This window comes from Sarcophilus harrisii, chromosome 4 (assembly GCF_902635505.1).
Source record: "Sarcophilus harrisii chromosome 4, mSarHar1.11, whole genome shotgun sequence".
Classification (NCBI taxonomy): Eukaryota; Metazoa; Chordata; class Mammalia; order Dasyuromorphia; family Dasyuridae; genus Sarcophilus; species Sarcophilus harrisii.
Window position 1 is genome coordinate 286,143,355 of NC_045429.1, and position 19,087 is coordinate 286,162,441.

General features: G+C 40.3%; 2 protein-coding genes across 7 annotated transcripts in view; one reads left to right on the forward strand and one right to left on the reverse strand.

The window, feature by feature from the left end:
- Positions 1-729: 729 nt before the first annotated feature.
- On the reverse strand, positions 730-16,731 carry LOC100915427 (E3 ubiquitin-protein ligase TRIM39). 6 transcript variants are annotated; one of them, XM_012548890.3, is made up of 10 exons: positions 16,351-16,731; positions 15,600-15,683; positions 13,922-14,119; positions 10,761-10,810; positions 8,972-9,431; positions 7,641-7,736; positions 6,117-6,347; positions 3,831-3,853; positions 3,229-3,344; positions 730-2,728 (listed from the first exon to the last, which is right to left on the reverse strand). In XM_012548890.3, the coding sequence occupies exons 5-10, from the start codon at positions 9,425-9,427 to the stop codon at positions 2,181-2,183; spliced, it is 1,470 nt and encodes a 489-aa protein (XP_012404344.1). In that variant the 5' UTR covers positions 9,428-9,431; positions 10,761-10,810; positions 13,922-14,119; positions 15,600-15,683; positions 16,351-16,731; the 3' UTR covers positions 730-2,180. The 6 variants fall into 6 exon arrangements, with proteins under 6 accessions (XP_012404344.1, XP_003768930.1, XP_012404345.1 ...); XM_003768882.4 differs by lacking the exon at positions 10,761-10,810; XM_012548891.3 differs by lacking the exon at positions 10,761-10,810 and having other exon boundaries at positions 15,770-16,731.
- Positions 16,732-16,768: 37 nt separating this feature from the next.
- Positions 16,769-19,087, forward strand: part of TRIM26 (tripartite motif containing 26) — an 80,621-nt gene continuing 78,302 nt past the window's right edge. The window contains exon 1 of the mRNA XM_031965238.1: positions 16,769-17,210. The gene's annotated coding sequence lies outside the window, so the exon portion shown is untranslated. The remainder of the gene's footprint in view (positions 17,211-19,087) is intronic.

A 19,087-nucleotide genomic window follows, 5' to 3' on the forward strand; every position in this document is an offset into this window, starting at 1 on the left:
AAGATTATAGGAGGATAAAATAATGCAAAGCACTTTGCAAGCCTTAAGTGTGAGCCATTATGAAAACAAATTTGCTTTATGGCCTGAGAGTTTTGAGGGTATACAAATCAAAAAGGTAGTTAGACTATCTGGAGGAATTTCATACCCCAAGATGCCTTCACAAAAACTCAAGGATGGGTAGTGCCAGAGATTAAAAAAAAAAGTTCCAGACTTTTTTCTCTTTACACTTTGATGTGCCTTCTAGAACATGGTAGAGAATAAACTGGAAAGATACACATTCAGATCCGGTGCAGAATATATTCTAGCTGTATGATCACTTAAAAGTGAATGCCCCAGAAAAATCTGTGGCAGAACTGAGCTCCCATTCTATCACTATGACCTGGAGCATGGGTCTAAACTTTCTTATCTGTAAAGCGCTTTCACAGGAGGTTCCACTAGATAGCCTCTGAGTCCTCTCAGCTCTATGTGATTAATTGCAATGAAAAGTTCTTGAACTTTTGAGTCTTGAACTCTGATGAATTAGATGGAGAAAATGATAAATCTTATTTTGCTTAATTTGCCATAAAATAAGATTCTATTAACTTCATTAATCACTATCTCAATATTTACATATTAACATTCCCCATTTCTATCAGCCCATAAATAGTGCCCAGGCAAAAGACAATAGATTGGGATACTGTGTGGGACTTATCAGTCCACTATTGGCAAGAGACTATACGGAGACCAGGATACTGTGAGAAAACTTTTTTTGGCTTGGGGGTGCAGGGAAGGTTGAAGGGAGCCTGGACAAATCTGATTCACTCAATAAGCTTGTGACAGTGATGCTTGCTTGTATACAAAATCTTGGTTATCAATAGCCACGGACTGTGTATGCTTTTGGCAACATATTTGCCTTCATTCTACTTTGGCGAGCCTTAGTTTGAACATGGCAGTAAATCAGGTATGACAATAGGTAAAAGGTTTAGATACAAGTGTAGGTTCAGGATTTAAAAACATTGTTGGAAACCTTAGTAATGAGGTGAAAAGTGCTGCCTGGTCCCCCCTTACTCATCCTGCCAGCTCCAAATGTAGGAAGTGAATGAGAGGAATATTTCTGGTTCCATTAATAGTACAATTAGTATTATAGAAGGGATCTCAGATTATCTAGTTCAATCCCATTATTTGACAGATGAGGTAACTAATCAGTTAAGAGTGAGCAAGGGACTGGTCCAAGCTCATGTGGCTACTAAATGGCAGAATCAGGATTTCAATCTGTTTCTCAAGTTCAAATCCAGTGCTTTCCCTACCCTCCATCATCATACTACTTTCCCACTTCTGTGCTATAGTTCCATCTATTCAAACCCTTTTCATAGTCAGGACAAACAGAAACAATTCCTTCATCATAATTCCTGAGTCATCTTGGGGAGTGTTTGCCATTTTTGGGCTCCAAACATTTCTCTGCCTGTAATTTTCATTATCTTCACCAGTAATGTGCTTGAGACAGTATAACTTCAAGAAAGCTGGAGAAGGTATCAATTTTTTCTTTCTCTCTACTACACCTAGCTAGGGAATAACCAGGAGACTCATTTTGTATTCTTCCCTGTAGCTGGAACCTCTGGCTCTCTCCTCTTCAACCCTCTTTTCCCAACTTTCCTTTCCCAATCTTCTTTTAGCTTTGACCCAGACCAACTTTAACACTCTTCTTCCCATGTGACTGACAATTCACCTTTATTTCATTCTAGGGATACAGAGATTATCCTGCTTCCCTCAAATGAACAAAACTGTCCTGGACATATAGAATCACCCCAAATGGGTGAACAGAGACTTCAGGGTTCCCTGCACCTATTTCTGTTTTGGAGGGAATTGGGCCCCCTAAAGTCCTCTGGCAATGAGGAAATTGGTTTAACATAGAGCAGGCAACCAAGACATTCTCTCCTTCAGTAAACCTCTCTCCCCCATCTTCACAAAATGGGAAGAAATCAGTCTTTAGGTGTGTGATCTCTAAGACTCTCTTCCAGGCCCAGTATCTTTCCTACGATAATCTTCCCTACTACTTCACCTTCTCCAGGATATAGGACATAAGCCTGATAGTAAGGAAACTTCTAGCAGCAGGACACAGGAAATTAAGAGACACAGTTCCAAATACCTGTCTCCCCTATCACCATCATTACTTTAACATCCCACCCTGTCCCTTCCCATCATCATTCCCAATCTGTTGGAGGCCGGATGGTAAGAGGTGCTGCATTCTTCCGTCCTGCTCGGATACCCGGGTAGAAGAGGGGCCAAAGTTTTTCAGTGAAGGTATCAGTAAAAGTATAGATGTGCGAGCGGTCAGTAACATTGTAGAAAGACAGTGTGCCAGCCTCATAGTCCAGGAATACACCCACCCGCTTGGGTTTCACTTTTATGCAGAGAGGGGTGAAAGGTGAAGTTGTGGCTGCATATTTATCCCCATTCCACAGTCGAACCCTCCAGTATCCAGTCTCAGGCAGTGGAGTTAGCTCGCCTTTTCGGCTCACAGAGTCCTGGCACACACCTACTGCCCAGTGGGTTTTATCACCCACTTCCACCTCCCAGTAGTGACGACCTGAAGTGAAGCCCTCTGTGGCCAGGACACAGGGGTAAAAGGTAAAGCGCCGAGGAGTATCAGGTAAATCCCGGAGCCGAGTTTCCACAAACTTGACGCTTTTTCGGTCCTCTGACAGGACTAAATTAGGGTGAGCTGTTTCTGGATCCAGGATGACATCCGCTGCAGGAAGAAGCCAGAGTAAGGAAGAAGGTGGGAAAGATGCAATGGACCTAACTTTGTAAGGCCTATCTTCTCTAAGATCCCCCAAACACTATTATTTGGTTGGCTTTTAGTTCATGTTCATGGAGGGAATGCTATTTTCATCCTAAATCCCAAACGTATTCCCTTACAGCAAACTCTTTGACTATCCAAAAGCTAATTGGCTAAGGGATGATTAATTCAGGTTTTGGCCTTCTCCATTTTTTTGATTCACTAAAATCTGCCCCAATATGTTGAGAGGGGAAAGGGCAAAGATTGAGGGCCAGAAAGAGGGAAGAAGTTAATTGGAAAGGAGAGAAAATAAGGCTGAAGGTATGAGAAAGAAAGAATAAGGGGAGACTGGAGACCAGCCAAGGGAGGTCAGTGGGTGAGGAAGGTTTGAGGAGGCAGAGGGGAAAGACCTAATGAACCTCTCCTCCCTATATATTCTTGCAGCTAATTCTCTTTTTGGCCCAACTCACCCATCAGCTGTTTAAGGATCTTCCTTAGGGCAAAGTACTGTCGGGGGAAGCTGCTGAAGTTCTTTTCCAGCTCAATGGAGACCGAGGTCACCTCCATGGTCTTCACCTTCTCACATCTGGGAGGGGGGTGGGGTGGGAGTGGGGATAAGGGGCTGGATCAAGGAAATGCCCTAGGCAACTGGGCCACAGCTGTCCAAGTCTTCAAAGAGAAGCTGTGATCTCCAGTCCTTCCCATTCCTTGCTCCCTAACTGTAGCCAAAAATTCCTTTCCTGTTTGATTCTTAATCCAATCTGCTAGTGGGGGAGGATGGGAAGGGCAACACAGGGTCCCCAAAATAACTTCTCCTTTTAGAGTTCTCTTTGTATACCCCTTTATTCCCTCTTTCCTAGTCCCATTCCAACTGGTAGATTTGAGATAGGATTGAATTCTGTCATTGCTCACTATATGTAGGGAAGTATTAAGCAATAAACTGGGAGAAGAGGGTGCAGTCTAGAAGCCCCAATGACCTTGTGCCTCTTGGTGGTAGGTACCTTTCTTTCCCACTCTAAGGCCCTGTTGACTTTGATCCCCCCACAGGCAGCTGGTTCAAGGAGTCACTTACTTTTCCAGGGTGCTTTTGACATCCTGCAGGAGAGAAGGGAACAAAATTAATTTTTATTTTTATTGCCCTTCTACTCCCAGACTTTAGTGCTTCCCAGACCTGAGGGTTCCCAGGGGTTACAATTCAGTATCTTCAGAGAGAGTAAAACATCCTAGAACTGGGAGGGGTAAGGGATAGAGCCAAGTGAGGAGGAGAAAATTCTTGATGGGGCTCATGGCCTCACTTGACATTTTGTTGGGTTTGCAATCTGAGGTTCAACTTTGTTACTTTATCATGATGCTCAGATATTATTTCCAAATTACTTAATGTATATTTGGCTGTGTTCTTCCACAAGGAGGAAGTAGCATGGCATAGTGAATAGGATCTTGGTATTAGAGTCAAGAAGATCTGAGTTCAAGTCCTGTATCAGAAGCCCATGAGCTGTGTGACCCCCTTGAACTTTAGCGTCCAGGCCATTAAGACACAAACTGAGTGTGATAAGCACCAGAAGAATGAGTTTCTACACCAAGTGTACAACACACTCGAGACCCCAAAAAATCCTGGCAGGCAAGAACAGCATTAAAATAAATGTATTAAAATAAAATTCAACAGAGACAAATGTACCTTTCCCTTTTGATCAACCCTTCCCCCCAATTTCACAAGTATATGTTGGGGGAAGGAATATGATTAAACAGCAGTTTATCTGAAGAAAATTTAGGGACTGAAATCTATGAATCAGCATAATGTGTAATATGACAATCCATACAGCAAAAATGACCATAGGCTGTATTGGGGCACAGCTTCCTGGAATATGAAAGGCAGCAGGCCCCTCTACTCTGGTCATATCTTACTGGGGCTATTCTACTCAGTTCTGGGTACTACAGTTTAAAGACAGGGATAAGTTGGAGAGAATCTGAAGTGGGCAGGGGGGCCCCACTAAGCTGGTGAAGGGCCTTGAGTCCACATCATCTGAGGATTGGCTAAGGGAATGAATTAGGGAATATTATACTGGAGATAGGACTTGGGAACACAATAACTATTCAAACATTTAAAAAGTTGCCATTATCAGACAGAAAAGGCAGAACCAGAACAATGTTGTAGAAGTCATAGAGAGGCAAATTTAGTTCTAACATCAGAAAAAACTTAATATTTTGGATGCCAATTTCTCATTATATTGGAAGTCCTTTCAGATTTGGTTGGATTATGTAACTACTTGGATCCCTTCCAAACCCTAAAAATTCTGAGTTTTCCATACTGATGGAATATTATAGGTCTTAATCTACTCCCTCCCACCTCACATCTACCTCCCAACAACAAGGACCTTGTTACAGAGTAAAAGACTGTGAAAGAATGAATCATATATCAGTAGCAATTTTAGATCCCCATTATCATCATTTAGGATCATGATATTTTAAAGCCAAAAGGAAACTAGGGGGTTACCTTCATTTCTACATATCACAGAACTGAGTCCCTGAAAGTGGGATGTGATTTGTCCAACGCTGTAAAGACAGAAGATGCCAGGCCTAGGAATTTGAATCTAGGTTTTCAGCCTCTGGTCCCAGGGCCCTTTATATTATAATGGACCTTGATATTTTATGAGCATGTAATCACGTGTAGCAAGTCCTGAGTTTTGGTGAGTACAAAACAGCAAGATTACCAAGATAGTTTCTGCCTTCATGGAGCCTTCAAGCAAATGAGGATGATAGAACATCAAAACTTGAAAGAATATAGAACAATTAAAGTAATATCTGTGAATGAATAATACATACTTGTTAATTCTCATTAACCTGTCATTTAAAATGGCACAAATACATTTTCTATAAGTTCATTAATTGCTTAATAGAACTGTTTTCAAAAGCATCACTTTATATATAATTGATAAAAAATTTTCTAAGATTCATTAAAGCAAATACTTTAAAGTTTTACAAAGTATGATTTCTCTACAACAGCCCTTTGAGTTAAGTAGGTAGTAAAAACATATTCCCATTTTACAAATGAACACTCAGAAAGCTTAAGTGTCTAGCCTAAGGTCACACAGCCTAGTGCCAAGTGCTAAAGTCAGGATCTGAAATCAGGCTTCCTCACTCCACCCAAGCAAAAATAATTTGAAAGCCTGGAGAGGATGAGTGGGTAGCTTGATATAGACTAAAAAAGCCAAGACCCAGAATCAGTCTTAAAAACCCAATCCAGTGTTCCACTACACCAAGCCATCCTAGGCAGACAGAATGAATAGTACAGTTATTTATAAGGGTTTGATTTTAGATGTGGAGAAAACTGGAGGTGAGGAGAGTGAAGAGGAAATCACACCTTGAGCATCTCAAAACCTGATTGTAGGCACTTGCCCTCTATCTCAGCAGCAAGGCGGGCAAGGTCTCGACGTTGTTCCCCAAGCTGTGCAGCATTTTCCCTAAGCCTCTGAAGGATGTCTTGCTCCTCTTCCTCCAATCGAGAAAGCAGAAGCTGCTGCTCTTCTTCTAGCCGTCTATGTAATTCCTCAAACTCTCCAGCAATTTGCTGCCTCCTACTCTCCACTCGACGCTAAGAAAAGAGAAGGTATATATGTCAATAGGGTCAAATGGGAATTCTGTAGCTCAACCCCCAAGCCACCACTTAAATGTATTAACACAGGTTAAATCCCATTATAAGGAACTGAAGGATACCCATTTTCATGATAACAATTTCTTTTGTAATGAGTACATTTGCAGGAAATAATATTCCAAGCTTATAGAGGTTGAGTTCTACAGGTCTTTGATAGGGTTAAGAGTTAGCAATTGGGAAAAAAAAAAAAAAAAAAGTGCTCAAAACACCATAAGAGAAAAGGGGAAAACCCCCAAAGCAAATTTTCATTCACTTTCAAGGAGGTGGCATGCACACACCTTCACCCCATCCCTTCACTCCTCCAAGTTCCTATATCTTTCTGAGTCTGCTGTTTGGTTTTGCAGGGTTGTTTGAGAATTTAGGATGTTTGAAGAAGGGAGTTGCTTGAATTCCTCTGCTTAATTTTCCACTCTTCTTCCCCTTTACACTTTTACAGTATATTAGCAAGTGAGATGTTCTCTGTAAGTATAGTTGAGAAATATTTTGCAAACAACATACAATTAAAACTTCTCAGAATAGAGTGAACTAGAGTGACAGACTATTAGCTTTAGTGGATTAGTTGTAAGGGAGCGGTGAACATCCGAACAGATAAAATACAATTTGTGATTTTTAACAATTTATTTTCTTGATTTAAAAGTTTTGAAAATTTAATTGGATTCAATAAAAAAGTTCGTTATGATATTTTAGGATGAAAACCTACATAAAGTAGTTTTAATGTAATATATTAAAGTTAAAAGGTATCATGATATTGGCTATAATAAATTTCAAGGCTATACAGTCTGCTGTTATTCACCTTAAATATTTTTAAAATTTATTTATTTATTGCGGAGGCAATTGGGGCTAAGTGACTTGCCCAGTGACACACAGCTAGAAGTGTTAAGTGTCTGAGGCCAGATTTGAATTCAGGTCCTCCTGACTTCAGGGCTGCTGCTCTATCCACTGTGCCACCTAACTGCCCCAATATTTTTTTAAAGAAAGTTGGGTTATGTCTTATGCAATGTACCTAGTGGGTGCTTAGTCAATATTCATCCATTGCATTAATAAACTGAGTTTAGCAATTGCAAAAGCTAAATATACAAATCTTCATAAAAATATTTTTATCATGATAAAGTTTCTATTTTAATGGTACTCTTGTAATGGGATTTGACCTGTAGTAGCCTTTAGTTATATGTATAAGGATCATACCCACAGCATAGTTCTAATTAAACTCTCTCCCCTCCCAAGTATTTTCACCTTGAGTTCCCCAGGTTTCTTCTCTTCAGATGACTTGCACTGGGTGATCTCCTGCAGTTTCTGCTCCAGAGGCTCCAGACACTTTTGCAGCTTCTCCTGAGATGAAGGGATTGTGAAAGGTGATGGGGGCTGGCTGTCACCATCACCTGCCCAATCCTTCAAACTCACTTTTCTTTGCTGATTTTCTCATTTCAACCACTATACCTCATCACACTTGAAATCATTCATTCAGCATCCCACTACCACACAGAGGTTATACACAATTCATAATCAATCTTCTGCTTAATAAATCTCACTTATCTAATTGCTGCCCTAAACTCAAAGTCCCCTAACAACCCTTTTCATCTTCTATTCAACTAGATATAGTTGCTAGGATTCACTGGTCATTACTAATTTTGAGTATTTTTCCTGCTCCCTCCCTTCCTCCCTCTCTCTCCCTCCTATAACCCCAGCAATTCCCCTGCTCGCTTCCTCTCTGTTATTACCTCCCTCTCCCCCCAATTTTAACTAAAGGAATATACTCCTTTTCCATCTGTCCACTCATCTTATTGTCTCCTCTATTTGTCTATCATTAAATATAGTTATTACTCACATGAATTAACTCAAATCTTGTATCTAAGTTAGGAACATAAATAATTCAGCAAAGTAGGTGATAAAATGTAATGTTTATATATTATTCTCTATTTACTATTAAACATTTCCTTCTGCAGTCCAGAAGGAAACATTGTAATTTAAATCAACTCCCTCTCAATCATAGAAACATATGCAAACACCAAAAGAAATTCAACTTGAAACTGGTGCTCCATCAGTCTAAAAGATATGAAGCTACTTGTTCCCAGGCAAGGGAGAACTTTGTGTGTGTGTGTGTGTGTGTGTGTGTGTGTGTGTGTGTGTTGTGTGTGTGTATGTGTGTGTACACACTGGGGTAAAGGGATAGGTAGAAAGGAGCCAGGGAAGGCCAGATCATTGTCCAGTTTCTCCCAACCAGGACTTCTCAAAATGATGCCATTTATTTGTGCAAAATACTGTAAATTCCCAGATCAGACACACCAAAATTCACACATAAGGCCCCAAAATGTGCTGCAAAGTCAAAAATAAATGATTTTTGGATAATCCTCACCACTGTTTGCTTCCATTCGCGTGGATAATTGAGATGACTGGACGTACTGAGCGTCCCCTGTGTGTGTAGCTCTGGGAGGTTTACAGAATGTGGACCAGATGCAGTCTTGCCCTCAAGGAGCTTACAATCCTCTACCCAATGGAGTCTCCCATCCTCTGTTGCTCCTCCCTCTTTTTCTCCCCACGTCGGCATCACGCATCAGGTTCCCCACCTTGTACTCCTGTGCAGCATCATCCAGTGGCACGATGGTGTGAGCCCGGTGGGCATGGGAGATCTCACACACCAAGCATACAGGTTCCTGGTCCTCGCAGCAAAAGAGGTTAAGGGCTTCATGGTGCTGGGGGCAGAGGCTCTCATCCCGGGTCTTCCGCTTGACAGCTTGTAGCTGTTTGGCAATTTCCACCATGTTGCCCAGTTGCCTGTTGGGTCGGAGGCTGCGATAACGTGATGTCTTGCGACAAACAGGACAGGGGAAATCTCTTTCCAGTTCTTCCCACCAACGGGTAATGCAGGCCCGACAGAAATTGTGCCCACATTCAATGATGACAGGCTCCTTCAGATACTCCAGGCACACCGAACAACTTGCCTCTACCTGTAAGTTCTCCAGAGCTGTAGCCGCTGAGGCCGCTGAGGCCCCTGCCTCAATCAGGCCTGTATCTGCCATCATTCACCTAATAGTAGGGAAGAAAAGAAGATAGATTTAGTTTTAATTTTTTGATGCCCTAGTCCAACAGATATTCTCATCTTCATTTCTGATTCCAATTTTCATGTTTGATCCTAGAGGTCTGGAAGCCACCAAGTATTCTTATCCATATGTGTTCCATATTACCTTTCCATACCCTAAACTTTTAATCCCATACCCTTTTAAAAGCATTATTTGCCAGACTTTATTCCATTGACCCTGCTCTCAACTCTGTATCTTTTATTATGTTTTCCTGCTATGTTTCTTTGGCACATCCCCCCTTCTTTTCTTGGATTCTTCTACAGATCCCCATTCTCCTCCACATCTCATTGTGCTGGGCAGTTGAGGGGATACTGAGTTTAGATAAGATAGTCCCCTGCTTTCATGGAACTTTTCTTCTTTGATTCTCAGTGAGGTATGCAAACTATACAGACATCCCCAGCACAATGGTCTGCATATTGGAAGACTATAAATAAACATTATACAAATGCAAAGTATTACCATAGAGTGTATGCAAATAAGTAAAAAAATTTTGTGAAAGCAATTTTTTTTGAAGAAAATCAAGCTTCTCTTTATATATATTCCTAGTCTGACAATTTTTCTGCAGACATAGCAGATACTTTGGAAAATTACAAAGTATCCCAAAAGGTAAGGTTACAATAATTATCTCATATTCTGCACCTTTTCACTTAAATCATTCCACAATAAAACAAAGCAAATAAGATCATATATTTTTATAATTGGAAAAGACCTTTAGAGGCTATCTAGTCTGACTCCCTCTCATTTACAGATCAGGAAAGTGAAGTCCAGGTGTTATAAATGACTAGCTCAAATTCATACAAGTAATCTTGTAGTGACGTAAGACTGAGTAAAAGAGCTTTCTTTGCTTTGAACAGCATTTCTCTACTTATATAATAACCATACCTCTTTCTGTTCAATAGGACATTTATTTGCACAATACTTCTAAAAATGAAATCTGACTAGGCCTAGTTAATTTTTATGGGCTTCTATGAGCACTGTTATAATAGCAAATTATTAAGGTTTATTAATTTTGCTCCCAGTCTTCCCATCATTTCACATGTTACTCCTTTTAGCAATGGATACTGTTAATATTGCATTACAAAATTATTTTTCCTCCTCAAGTGAGCTGATAAATTACTAGAGTGCATCAATTTGAATCCACTTGTCAACATAACTAAGCAAAATAGTCAACTCTAAGGCATGGGATACCTCTGCTTATTACAAAGACCTTTATTTCAAGCAGTGGGTTCCAACCTATTTCATTACATGACTTAGTATAATAAGTAAGTAAACATACCTTCTGGAGGCTCAATATATTATGTCACATATATGCATTTATTTTCAAATCTATGTGAATGGATAAAATACAAATTCAATTTAATGAGTTAATACATTTGTAATAGTCTTTTGTCATAATATAGTTCTTAATCAATAGATAATAATAGTACAATTATCATTTTATTAAGGTTCTAGAATATTCCCTCCCCCCTCAAAATCAAAGCTTCAAGTGAATACTAGAAAAGGTTGGAAGCCACTGAAGCCTAAGTATCAAATGTTATCTATCCTTCCAAAGACCTCAATTTTACAGGAAAACAAAATTCTTGTTAATTAAATCCTTAACTGAAGTTTGCTATTATTATCTAGTTCCCAAAACTGAAACCTCCTTGTTATTTTTGAACTTTCTTTCTTCCTTTACTCATTCATAAAGTTACCAACTTTGTCATTTTACTTCTGAAATATCTTTCCTCTTTGTCCTTTCTTTAGTCCTACTAACCCTACCTGATAAGCCTTTATTACTATTATCGTCCTCTGACAATGCCACTATTCTGGTACAGGCCCTTATTCTCTAATACTTAGACTATTACATAGCCTGCTGGTTGGTTTTCCTGCCTCAAGTCTCTTTCTACTCCAGTTCATCTCCTCAGCAACTTTCTCAAGTGCAAGTCTGAACCATGTTATCCCCTTCTCAGCCCTTTTCAATAAATTCTAGTGGATTCAAGATCTAAATATAAAATCCTGTTTGGCTTTCAAAGTTCTTCATATAACTCGGACCCTTTTTACCTTTCTAATTGCTTAGATGATCAAATACCCTATGATCCCAGGATTTTGAACCCCTTGCAGTTTCTCCATGACACTCCATCTTCTGACTGAATTTTCATTGGCTTTTCATCTGAAATTGCTCTCTTCTCTTCAAGTTTCTGACTCCTGGCTTCCTTCAAATCTCAGTTACAATGCCATGTTCTGTAAGAAGCCTTTCTTGGTCCTGTTAAATGCTAGTGTCTTTCCTGTGTCACTAATAACCTCTGCACTCTTCTGGCTTCAAATAGCATTGCTGGATTCAGAAGAGCCAGACAAGGTCAAGACCTTAGACAATTAACTTAAATCTAACTCTGTTTTCTCATCTGAAAGATAGTGATTTCATTAATTATCTCACAGGGTTGTTGTGAAGAAAATAGTTTATAAATATGAAGTCCTATGTAAGAATTTATTATACAATCACACACTCCTTACTAGGATAAAAACTCTGAGGACAGTGATCAAATATCTTTTTACACTTGAATCTCTTCTAGCACTTACCTAATATAATTTCTATCACATAGTAAAGGTTTAGTTTTAGGTCAAATTTATGACACTCTAAAATTGTATTCATGTCCATGTTGGTTGGAAAACCAACTAGCAAAAACTAGCTTGAGGAGGCAGGAAAACCAGGTATTAAGTCCTATCTTGGATACATAATGGTTGTGGGACCCTTGGAAAACCAGTGCAATTGTGCAATTTAATCTCAGTTGATGCTCTGAATTAATAGAATGACTTGCTTCATCTGAAATTTCAAAGTTCTTATCCCTCCAAAATCATAGGTCCCAACTAGGGAAAAAAAAAAAAAATACAGGTATTGGGGTCTTTTATATAACTGGTGTCCAGCAGTATAGTTATACAGGATTTGGAGTATAATTTCATTGCTTTTATTTATTACTATCAATTAATCAGAGTCACCAAATGAATCTGAGACCTCTAAACGTCATTATGGCATGGAGGGTTTAGTTGTTAATAGAAGAGAGCACATTCTTGAATATCAACCAAACTTCAAAGGCTTCTGGAAATGATGAGAGGCTGTTTCTGTTAATTATCACTCTTAACTCAGTGCTAAGTCAGTGAGGCCCACACTTCCAGATTGGTTACAAGCAAGGAATTTCTGATCCAGAATAAAACATTAAGATTATCTGCTAAGACACCGAAAGTGTTCTGATCTTTATGTTTTTCAGAAAAGCCTCAATGATGAAATTAGTTTGTTGAAGATTAGATATATTTGCTTTAAGTATTAGTCATGGCTATAAATTATCTGATGATAGATTCTTGGTAAAGAACAGAATACTTCCCAATTCCTGATGCTTATGAACATGCCCAATTCTACCCATCCTAAAACCTTCACTAGACTCTAGATTCTATACCATCTATACTCAAGCTATCATTTATCTTCCTTTTCTTAGGCATACTATTAGAAAAAGCTATCTATACTTTCTCTAGTTCTTTTCTCTCACCTTTCTACCCTATACACATTAATTGTAATTGCTTGCTCTTAAATTAGCAATGTCCCTCTTAATGTATAAATCTGATGTTTATTTCTTAGTCCTTGATTTGATCTTTTTGTAACTTTTGACACTGTTGATCACCACCTCCTAAATAGTAGTTTCACTGCTACTTGACTATTTTTTCTCAATCTTCTTTGCTGTTTGTTCGTATCTTGGCCCTGTGAGTCAAGATTCAAGGCTCTTATATGAAATTCTTTTTTTCCTACTTTATAGTCTCTTCTTTGGTGACATTATTAACTCCATGGGTTTGATTATCCATGCAGACGACTTACAGATCTATATTTTGAGTGCCAAACCCCCTGAGATTGTAAAAATACCAGCAACTGACAACTTATAGATAACAAAACTAAAAAACTCAGAAATTTAATAATTTATTCATGAACACAATCAGCAACATGATTTAATTTTTTCCCCCTGAGGCAATTGGGGTTAAGTGATTTGCTCAGGGTCACACAACTAGGAAGTGTTAAGTGCTGAGGTCACATTTGAACTCAAGTCCTCCTGACTTCAGGGCTGGTGCTCTATCCATTGCTGCCACCTAAGTTCCCCTCCCCCCCATTAAAAAAAAATTTACCCTCAGGTTTTCTAAGTTCTTCTACAAGTATCAGAAAAAGGATCTCAGAAACTACACCTCCTTTTCCTCCCAGAACTACAACTTCAAATCGGTCTGCCCTACAAGGCTTATATTCTTCATGCTGGCCTTCTAAGCATTATCATTATTATTATCATCCATACTCAAAAATTTGTAAACATTTTATTGAAAGAACTAAAAAAAAGAACTAATCTCCACATCAAATTTGTGATACATACAAGATAAATATTTTCCTCTCTACCCTAGGGCACATCAAGTTAACTTCTAACCACTCACCTGTAGCTACTATTTTTTCCCATCCTCCAATTTGTCCCAATCATTCTTCTCTCCTAGAGTTGCTCTTCATCTTTCTTCTAGGCCTATTCCTCACCAATTTTTTTCATATATTTCATCATGGGTCATTCATGCCTCACTCTTTCACAGGACTTGAATTGGGATGAGGATGGATGCCACCCTGCTTCTTTTCAGGAAGGCCTGATAGATAAAGCCAGCAGAAAGTTACAATGTTAAAAGGTGTGCACTTTCCCTCTTTCTAACTGAAATGATTCACTGCTCTTTGGGTACATCTTGTCTTAGTATGCTCCTGATGCTGGGGATCTATTCATCTCAGTGCACACATTTAAAGAGTTGCAAACATGCCTATTAGGTCATCCAAGCAAATCACCCTTTGAAAACAGGAAAGGTTGTCGAGCATACTTCCAATCAGCATTGATTAGAAATTCTTTAACATAGATCAGTCTAGTACATTCTAGAAACACATTCTACTCCTTCACTCCACGAAATCCATCAAAAAGTATTGACTCTACTTCTGTGCTACAAAATTTGCTAAGCAGTAGAGATTTTTAAAAAAAGGAAAAACAGAAATCTTGAATTTTTCAATGACTTATTCTGCCTATATCCTTCCTTCTTCCAGGATGCAAATACTTTTAACTACCTCAAGTCTATATTCCCTTATGCCCAATTCATAGCTTACTACCAAAAACTACTTTAAAAGATCTCTATTAAATATAATTCACTGGCCAAAATAATTTTCTTCCATTAAGTCAACAATAATGTTAATAAAATCTGCTAACAAATCATCTCAAAGCTGAGTGATTTTAATAATCAATCTCAGCCCTGGAAAGGAAGTAAGGAAAACATCTCCCTTATCATGATGAATAAAGGAATAGAACACTGCTTATAACTGTTCAAAATTGTCCATCATTATGTTGGTTTGCTTAATTGGTTTTGTTTCAAGTTAGTGTTTAGATACACCAATAAAATTTGTTTAAAAAAAAAAGCATCTTTATCTAGTTCAGTCTTTTAAAAAATGTTCAGCACATAAGAAATTCTGCACTTTTTACTTTCTTCCTGACCTATACAGGGAACATATCATCCTTTCTAACACCCATCCCACACCTCTTTTTTGTGCCTAATACCAAGAAAAACCTATATGATTCAAAGAAAGAAAAGACTTGTGTGACCAAACTAATGTCTAACATTAGATCTTCTTTTCTTTAGTTATTATTAGATTTTCGGGGAGTTTTTTGGTAGGAGAAGGGAAGGAAAAGGGAGTAAGTAGTAGTATAGTATGTCTCATCAGGCACTAAAGCACAATGAAGCCTAAAAATAATGTTAAAGAAAGGAATCCTGGGATTCTTCAAACATTCTATATCAATTAGAACTAATCTCCTACCTACCTGAATTCATTAAAGTCCCCATTGGGGGGAACTAGCATTCATTTTTTCCCATCTCCAGGACCTAACCTAATATTCTTGAGCTTAATAAACATTTATTGATTTGCATTGTAGTTCTCTGTGAATTCCTGTGTACACAGGCTATTCCTGTGTAATCCTTTCCTCATCAACCAGGAGCTAGATTAAGATTTACATTTTTCTACCTATAAGGGACCCAAGCCCTACGACCTTCTTTTGCCACATTCATAAAACATCTAAAAGCTGGGAAGTTTACTCACCTGGGGAAGAGTTGTAGTCTCTGTAGCTTAGGAGCCAATACTGAACAGGGCATTAGGATGGGAAAAGGGAAGGACCACCCAGCCCTGAAGGAAAAAAAGGAAAACGGTCAAGTATTCAGAAGATCTATGGAGGAAGCCAAAGACAAAACTCGAACCCTACAGATACTGACTCTGTGAGTGATGAAACAGATTCTCTTCCTTCTCTGAAAGTGCCAGTGGATGAGGGGCAAACTGTGGGAATTACCATTCTTCTCCCTATCTTTGGGAGTCCCGAACTTTACTATTCTTTTCTTCCAAGCATTGGCCCCCGACAGTTTCCCCAGCACACCCTTATTTCCTCTCTCCAGCTCTGCCAGACGTGACTTTTCGGGGAGGGGTAGGGAAAGCAAGACCTCTGGCCGGCAGTAAGAGTGAGTGTGACTCCAAAAGAGCAGAGTATCTCGGACTGTTATGATGGAGTGCAAGATGTCTATGACATCATGAAGTTGAACGATGAGGCTCATGAAAAAAATATGGTACAGGGGAGATGGTAAGGCGATGTAGCTAGACAACGTTAGACGTCCTGACATCATCAGGGCAAAGGTGACGTTAGCACCGGCCCCCCAAGCAGGAGGAGGAAGGCGATTGTTACGTGCTGGGGGTGGCAGTGACGTAGTAACAGGGCGCGGGGACGCTGGAGCACAGAGCTGAAGCCAGTCAGGGAGAAAAGGGCAGCAGAAGTCGGAGGGGAGGGGAAGGTATTCCCACTTACCTCCCCCAGGTCCAGGTCCAGGGGTCCGGGGGACCGGGGGACCGGAGCTGCCGAGGCCACTGCCGCCTCCTCCAGCCCCCGAAAGATACACACAATACACACCGGAAGCGGAATCTACGCTCCACGAGTCCCACCCCGAGCTGAAGCCTCGCTGCCCTCAGCCGGCTGGGGGGAGGAGCCCGTGATGCCATCGCCAACACGCCGTGGGGATAAGTTAGGCTCAACTCCGATCCGCTCGGGCAGGAAAAGGGATTAAGGAAAGGCAGGTTTGGGCTATCGCGTTGTAAGTGCCCAGCGGATCAACAAGGCCATGCCGAAAAGAGCAGGAGGAGGAGGCGTCGGTGACGCACGCCTTCCGATAGGCCACAGGAGTAGGTGAAGCCTCGGAGAAGGGTGGGCGGTGGCGAGGGTGGGCGGGGCGTGGGGGCGCAGGCGCCCGGGAGCCACCTGAGGCCACCGAGAAGCGGGCGTGGGCTAGAGGGGCCGAAGGGAGGAGGTGTTGAGCCCAGGTGGGCGCGGGTTCCCTCTTCGGCAGTCTGGGGACTGGAGCGAGATGAACGGGTCCTCCAATAGGAAAGTAGGACGACCGCATTCCCCCGGCTGCTCGCATTCAGAGGCTGGCAAGCGATTTTAGCGGGAGTCTCTGGCAGGATCCCCGGAGGCACGGTGGGCAGCCGGGCCGATTCCTCCTCCCGCCCGGGGTGGGAAGAGTTCTCAAAATGAGAATGGGACTTAGAGCATCAATTCACTTAACTAGTCTCTGTCGCGAGAAACGCGTTTTGCTTAAAAGCATCTAAAGCGCCTTGCGAATGTGAGCTACCTGACGTCCGTCCGTCACGGATCAGTAAGAGTTACAGCAGGTAGGTAAAGGTGTTCTGCAAGTGGGAGGGAAAGAGGCGGCGTGGCCTCGGTGTTTAAAAGACATGCCCTTAAACTCGGAAGACCTCGGCTCTGATCCCGACCCAGATCTCTTTCCTGCCGCCTGAGCCCTAAGATTATCGAGCTTGTTAAGGTTCTTCCATTTAAGGGATTCTGCGAAGTCTCGGCTGATGGCTGGAACCGGGGAAGTCTGCGGTCTTGAAGTTAAATCCACAAGAATCGCTTCTTGGGTGCCTTTGGAAGGAGCGTGTAAATGGACTGCTCCGTCGCCCGTACCAAAACTGCTCTCCCTGCCTGGTGTTCCCTTGTGTCTTCGGGAAGTTGGGGACTGTGTTTTTGTGAGCAATTCCTTGAGACTAGGAGGGCGAAGGTGTTACTTCAGGAAGGTGTTAACTGCTAAACTTGTAAAGAATGACAACTATGGCCTTAGACACTGGTCCACTATTACTCGGCTCACACTGAGAAAATTCTAAACGTTTTGCTCAGGTTACCTGAAGGATTTTTAAAAGTGAAGACTAGCTCTTTTCAGTTTTGTGCTGCATCTGCAAATCGTTTTGGAAGCCCTGCACAGTAGAGCTTTCACCTGAATTTCACTTTGCAATAGGTTTCAAATTAGTCTTTTCCTTCTTCAAAGCATCTTCCAAATACACAACCATAATACCACGGCACTGCCTTTTTTGTTAGCCTTATTTTGTACTTCAAATATTGTGGCCGAATTGGACTTTTACCCGTTGCTCAGGACATCTATTACTGAGATTATTTTTCACCCATTCTCTCCTCTTTGAAATCTTCAATCTTCAAGGGTCAGATTACATGCATCCTCCTAGAAGTCTTTTCAGATCTTTTTTCCCCAATCATCAACAGCAGAATGTATTAAAAAACAAAAACTACTACTATAAATAAATAGTTGGGGGTAGATAAATAGCAGTGTATAGTGTTCAGCCTAGTTCAAATTTGGTCTCAGCTGCTTATTAGCTGTGTGACCCTAGGCAAGTCACTTAACCTTATTTCAGTTAAGGAATTGTAAAATCTGTAAAATGAGCTGAGAAGAAGGAAATGGCAAAACACTCCTCAAGTAGCTTTGCCACGGGCCCTTCCTTCATGGGGTGTATGAGAGTTGGGCAGGCTGAAGAACAAAAATTAAAAATTGGCATTTTATATAGCACTTTAAGATGCTATGTGAATACATAGATTGTTTCATTTAAGCCTCACAATAAACACCTAAGGGATGAGATAAGGACTGATTATGGCTAATCTAAATTTTCTCCCAGCTGGAACTTTTTTCTTCTAATCTTGAGTGTGTGCTTTATTTTCTCAGTGTCTGAACTGTTTGTGAATCCATCTTTTTCCCTTGTTAATATTAAATTCCTTTTTTTTCCCCCTGTAGACATATGTAATATATATTTATATCTATTTATATAGATCTCTGTGTGTATATATAATGCATATTTCTTTACTGGAATCTTTGTCCTTTAAAGTTTAGCTTAAGGTACCAAAAAAGTGAAACCTCTTAGGATCTCCTTTCTCTTCTCAATTTATCTTGTATATACCTGTTTGTATAAATAGTATTGTATCTCCCAAAGAAAATATAAGTATTGAGTGCAGGGAATATTGGTTTTTGTACAGTACTGATAGAGACTACCACAGTACATTATAACACATACATTTACTAAATGCTGTATTGAATGAAACTTCAGCAGTTTACCACCCCTTAAGAAATTGAAAAATGTAGGGAAATTCTATTCTGGTTCCTCTTTTCATTCTCTCTTACTCCCTTAGCAATCACACCTGCACCTTATCTCTAAGCATATTATTCTCAAATCTATAAGTATTGAGCTCACTCACTTGAGCTCACCTT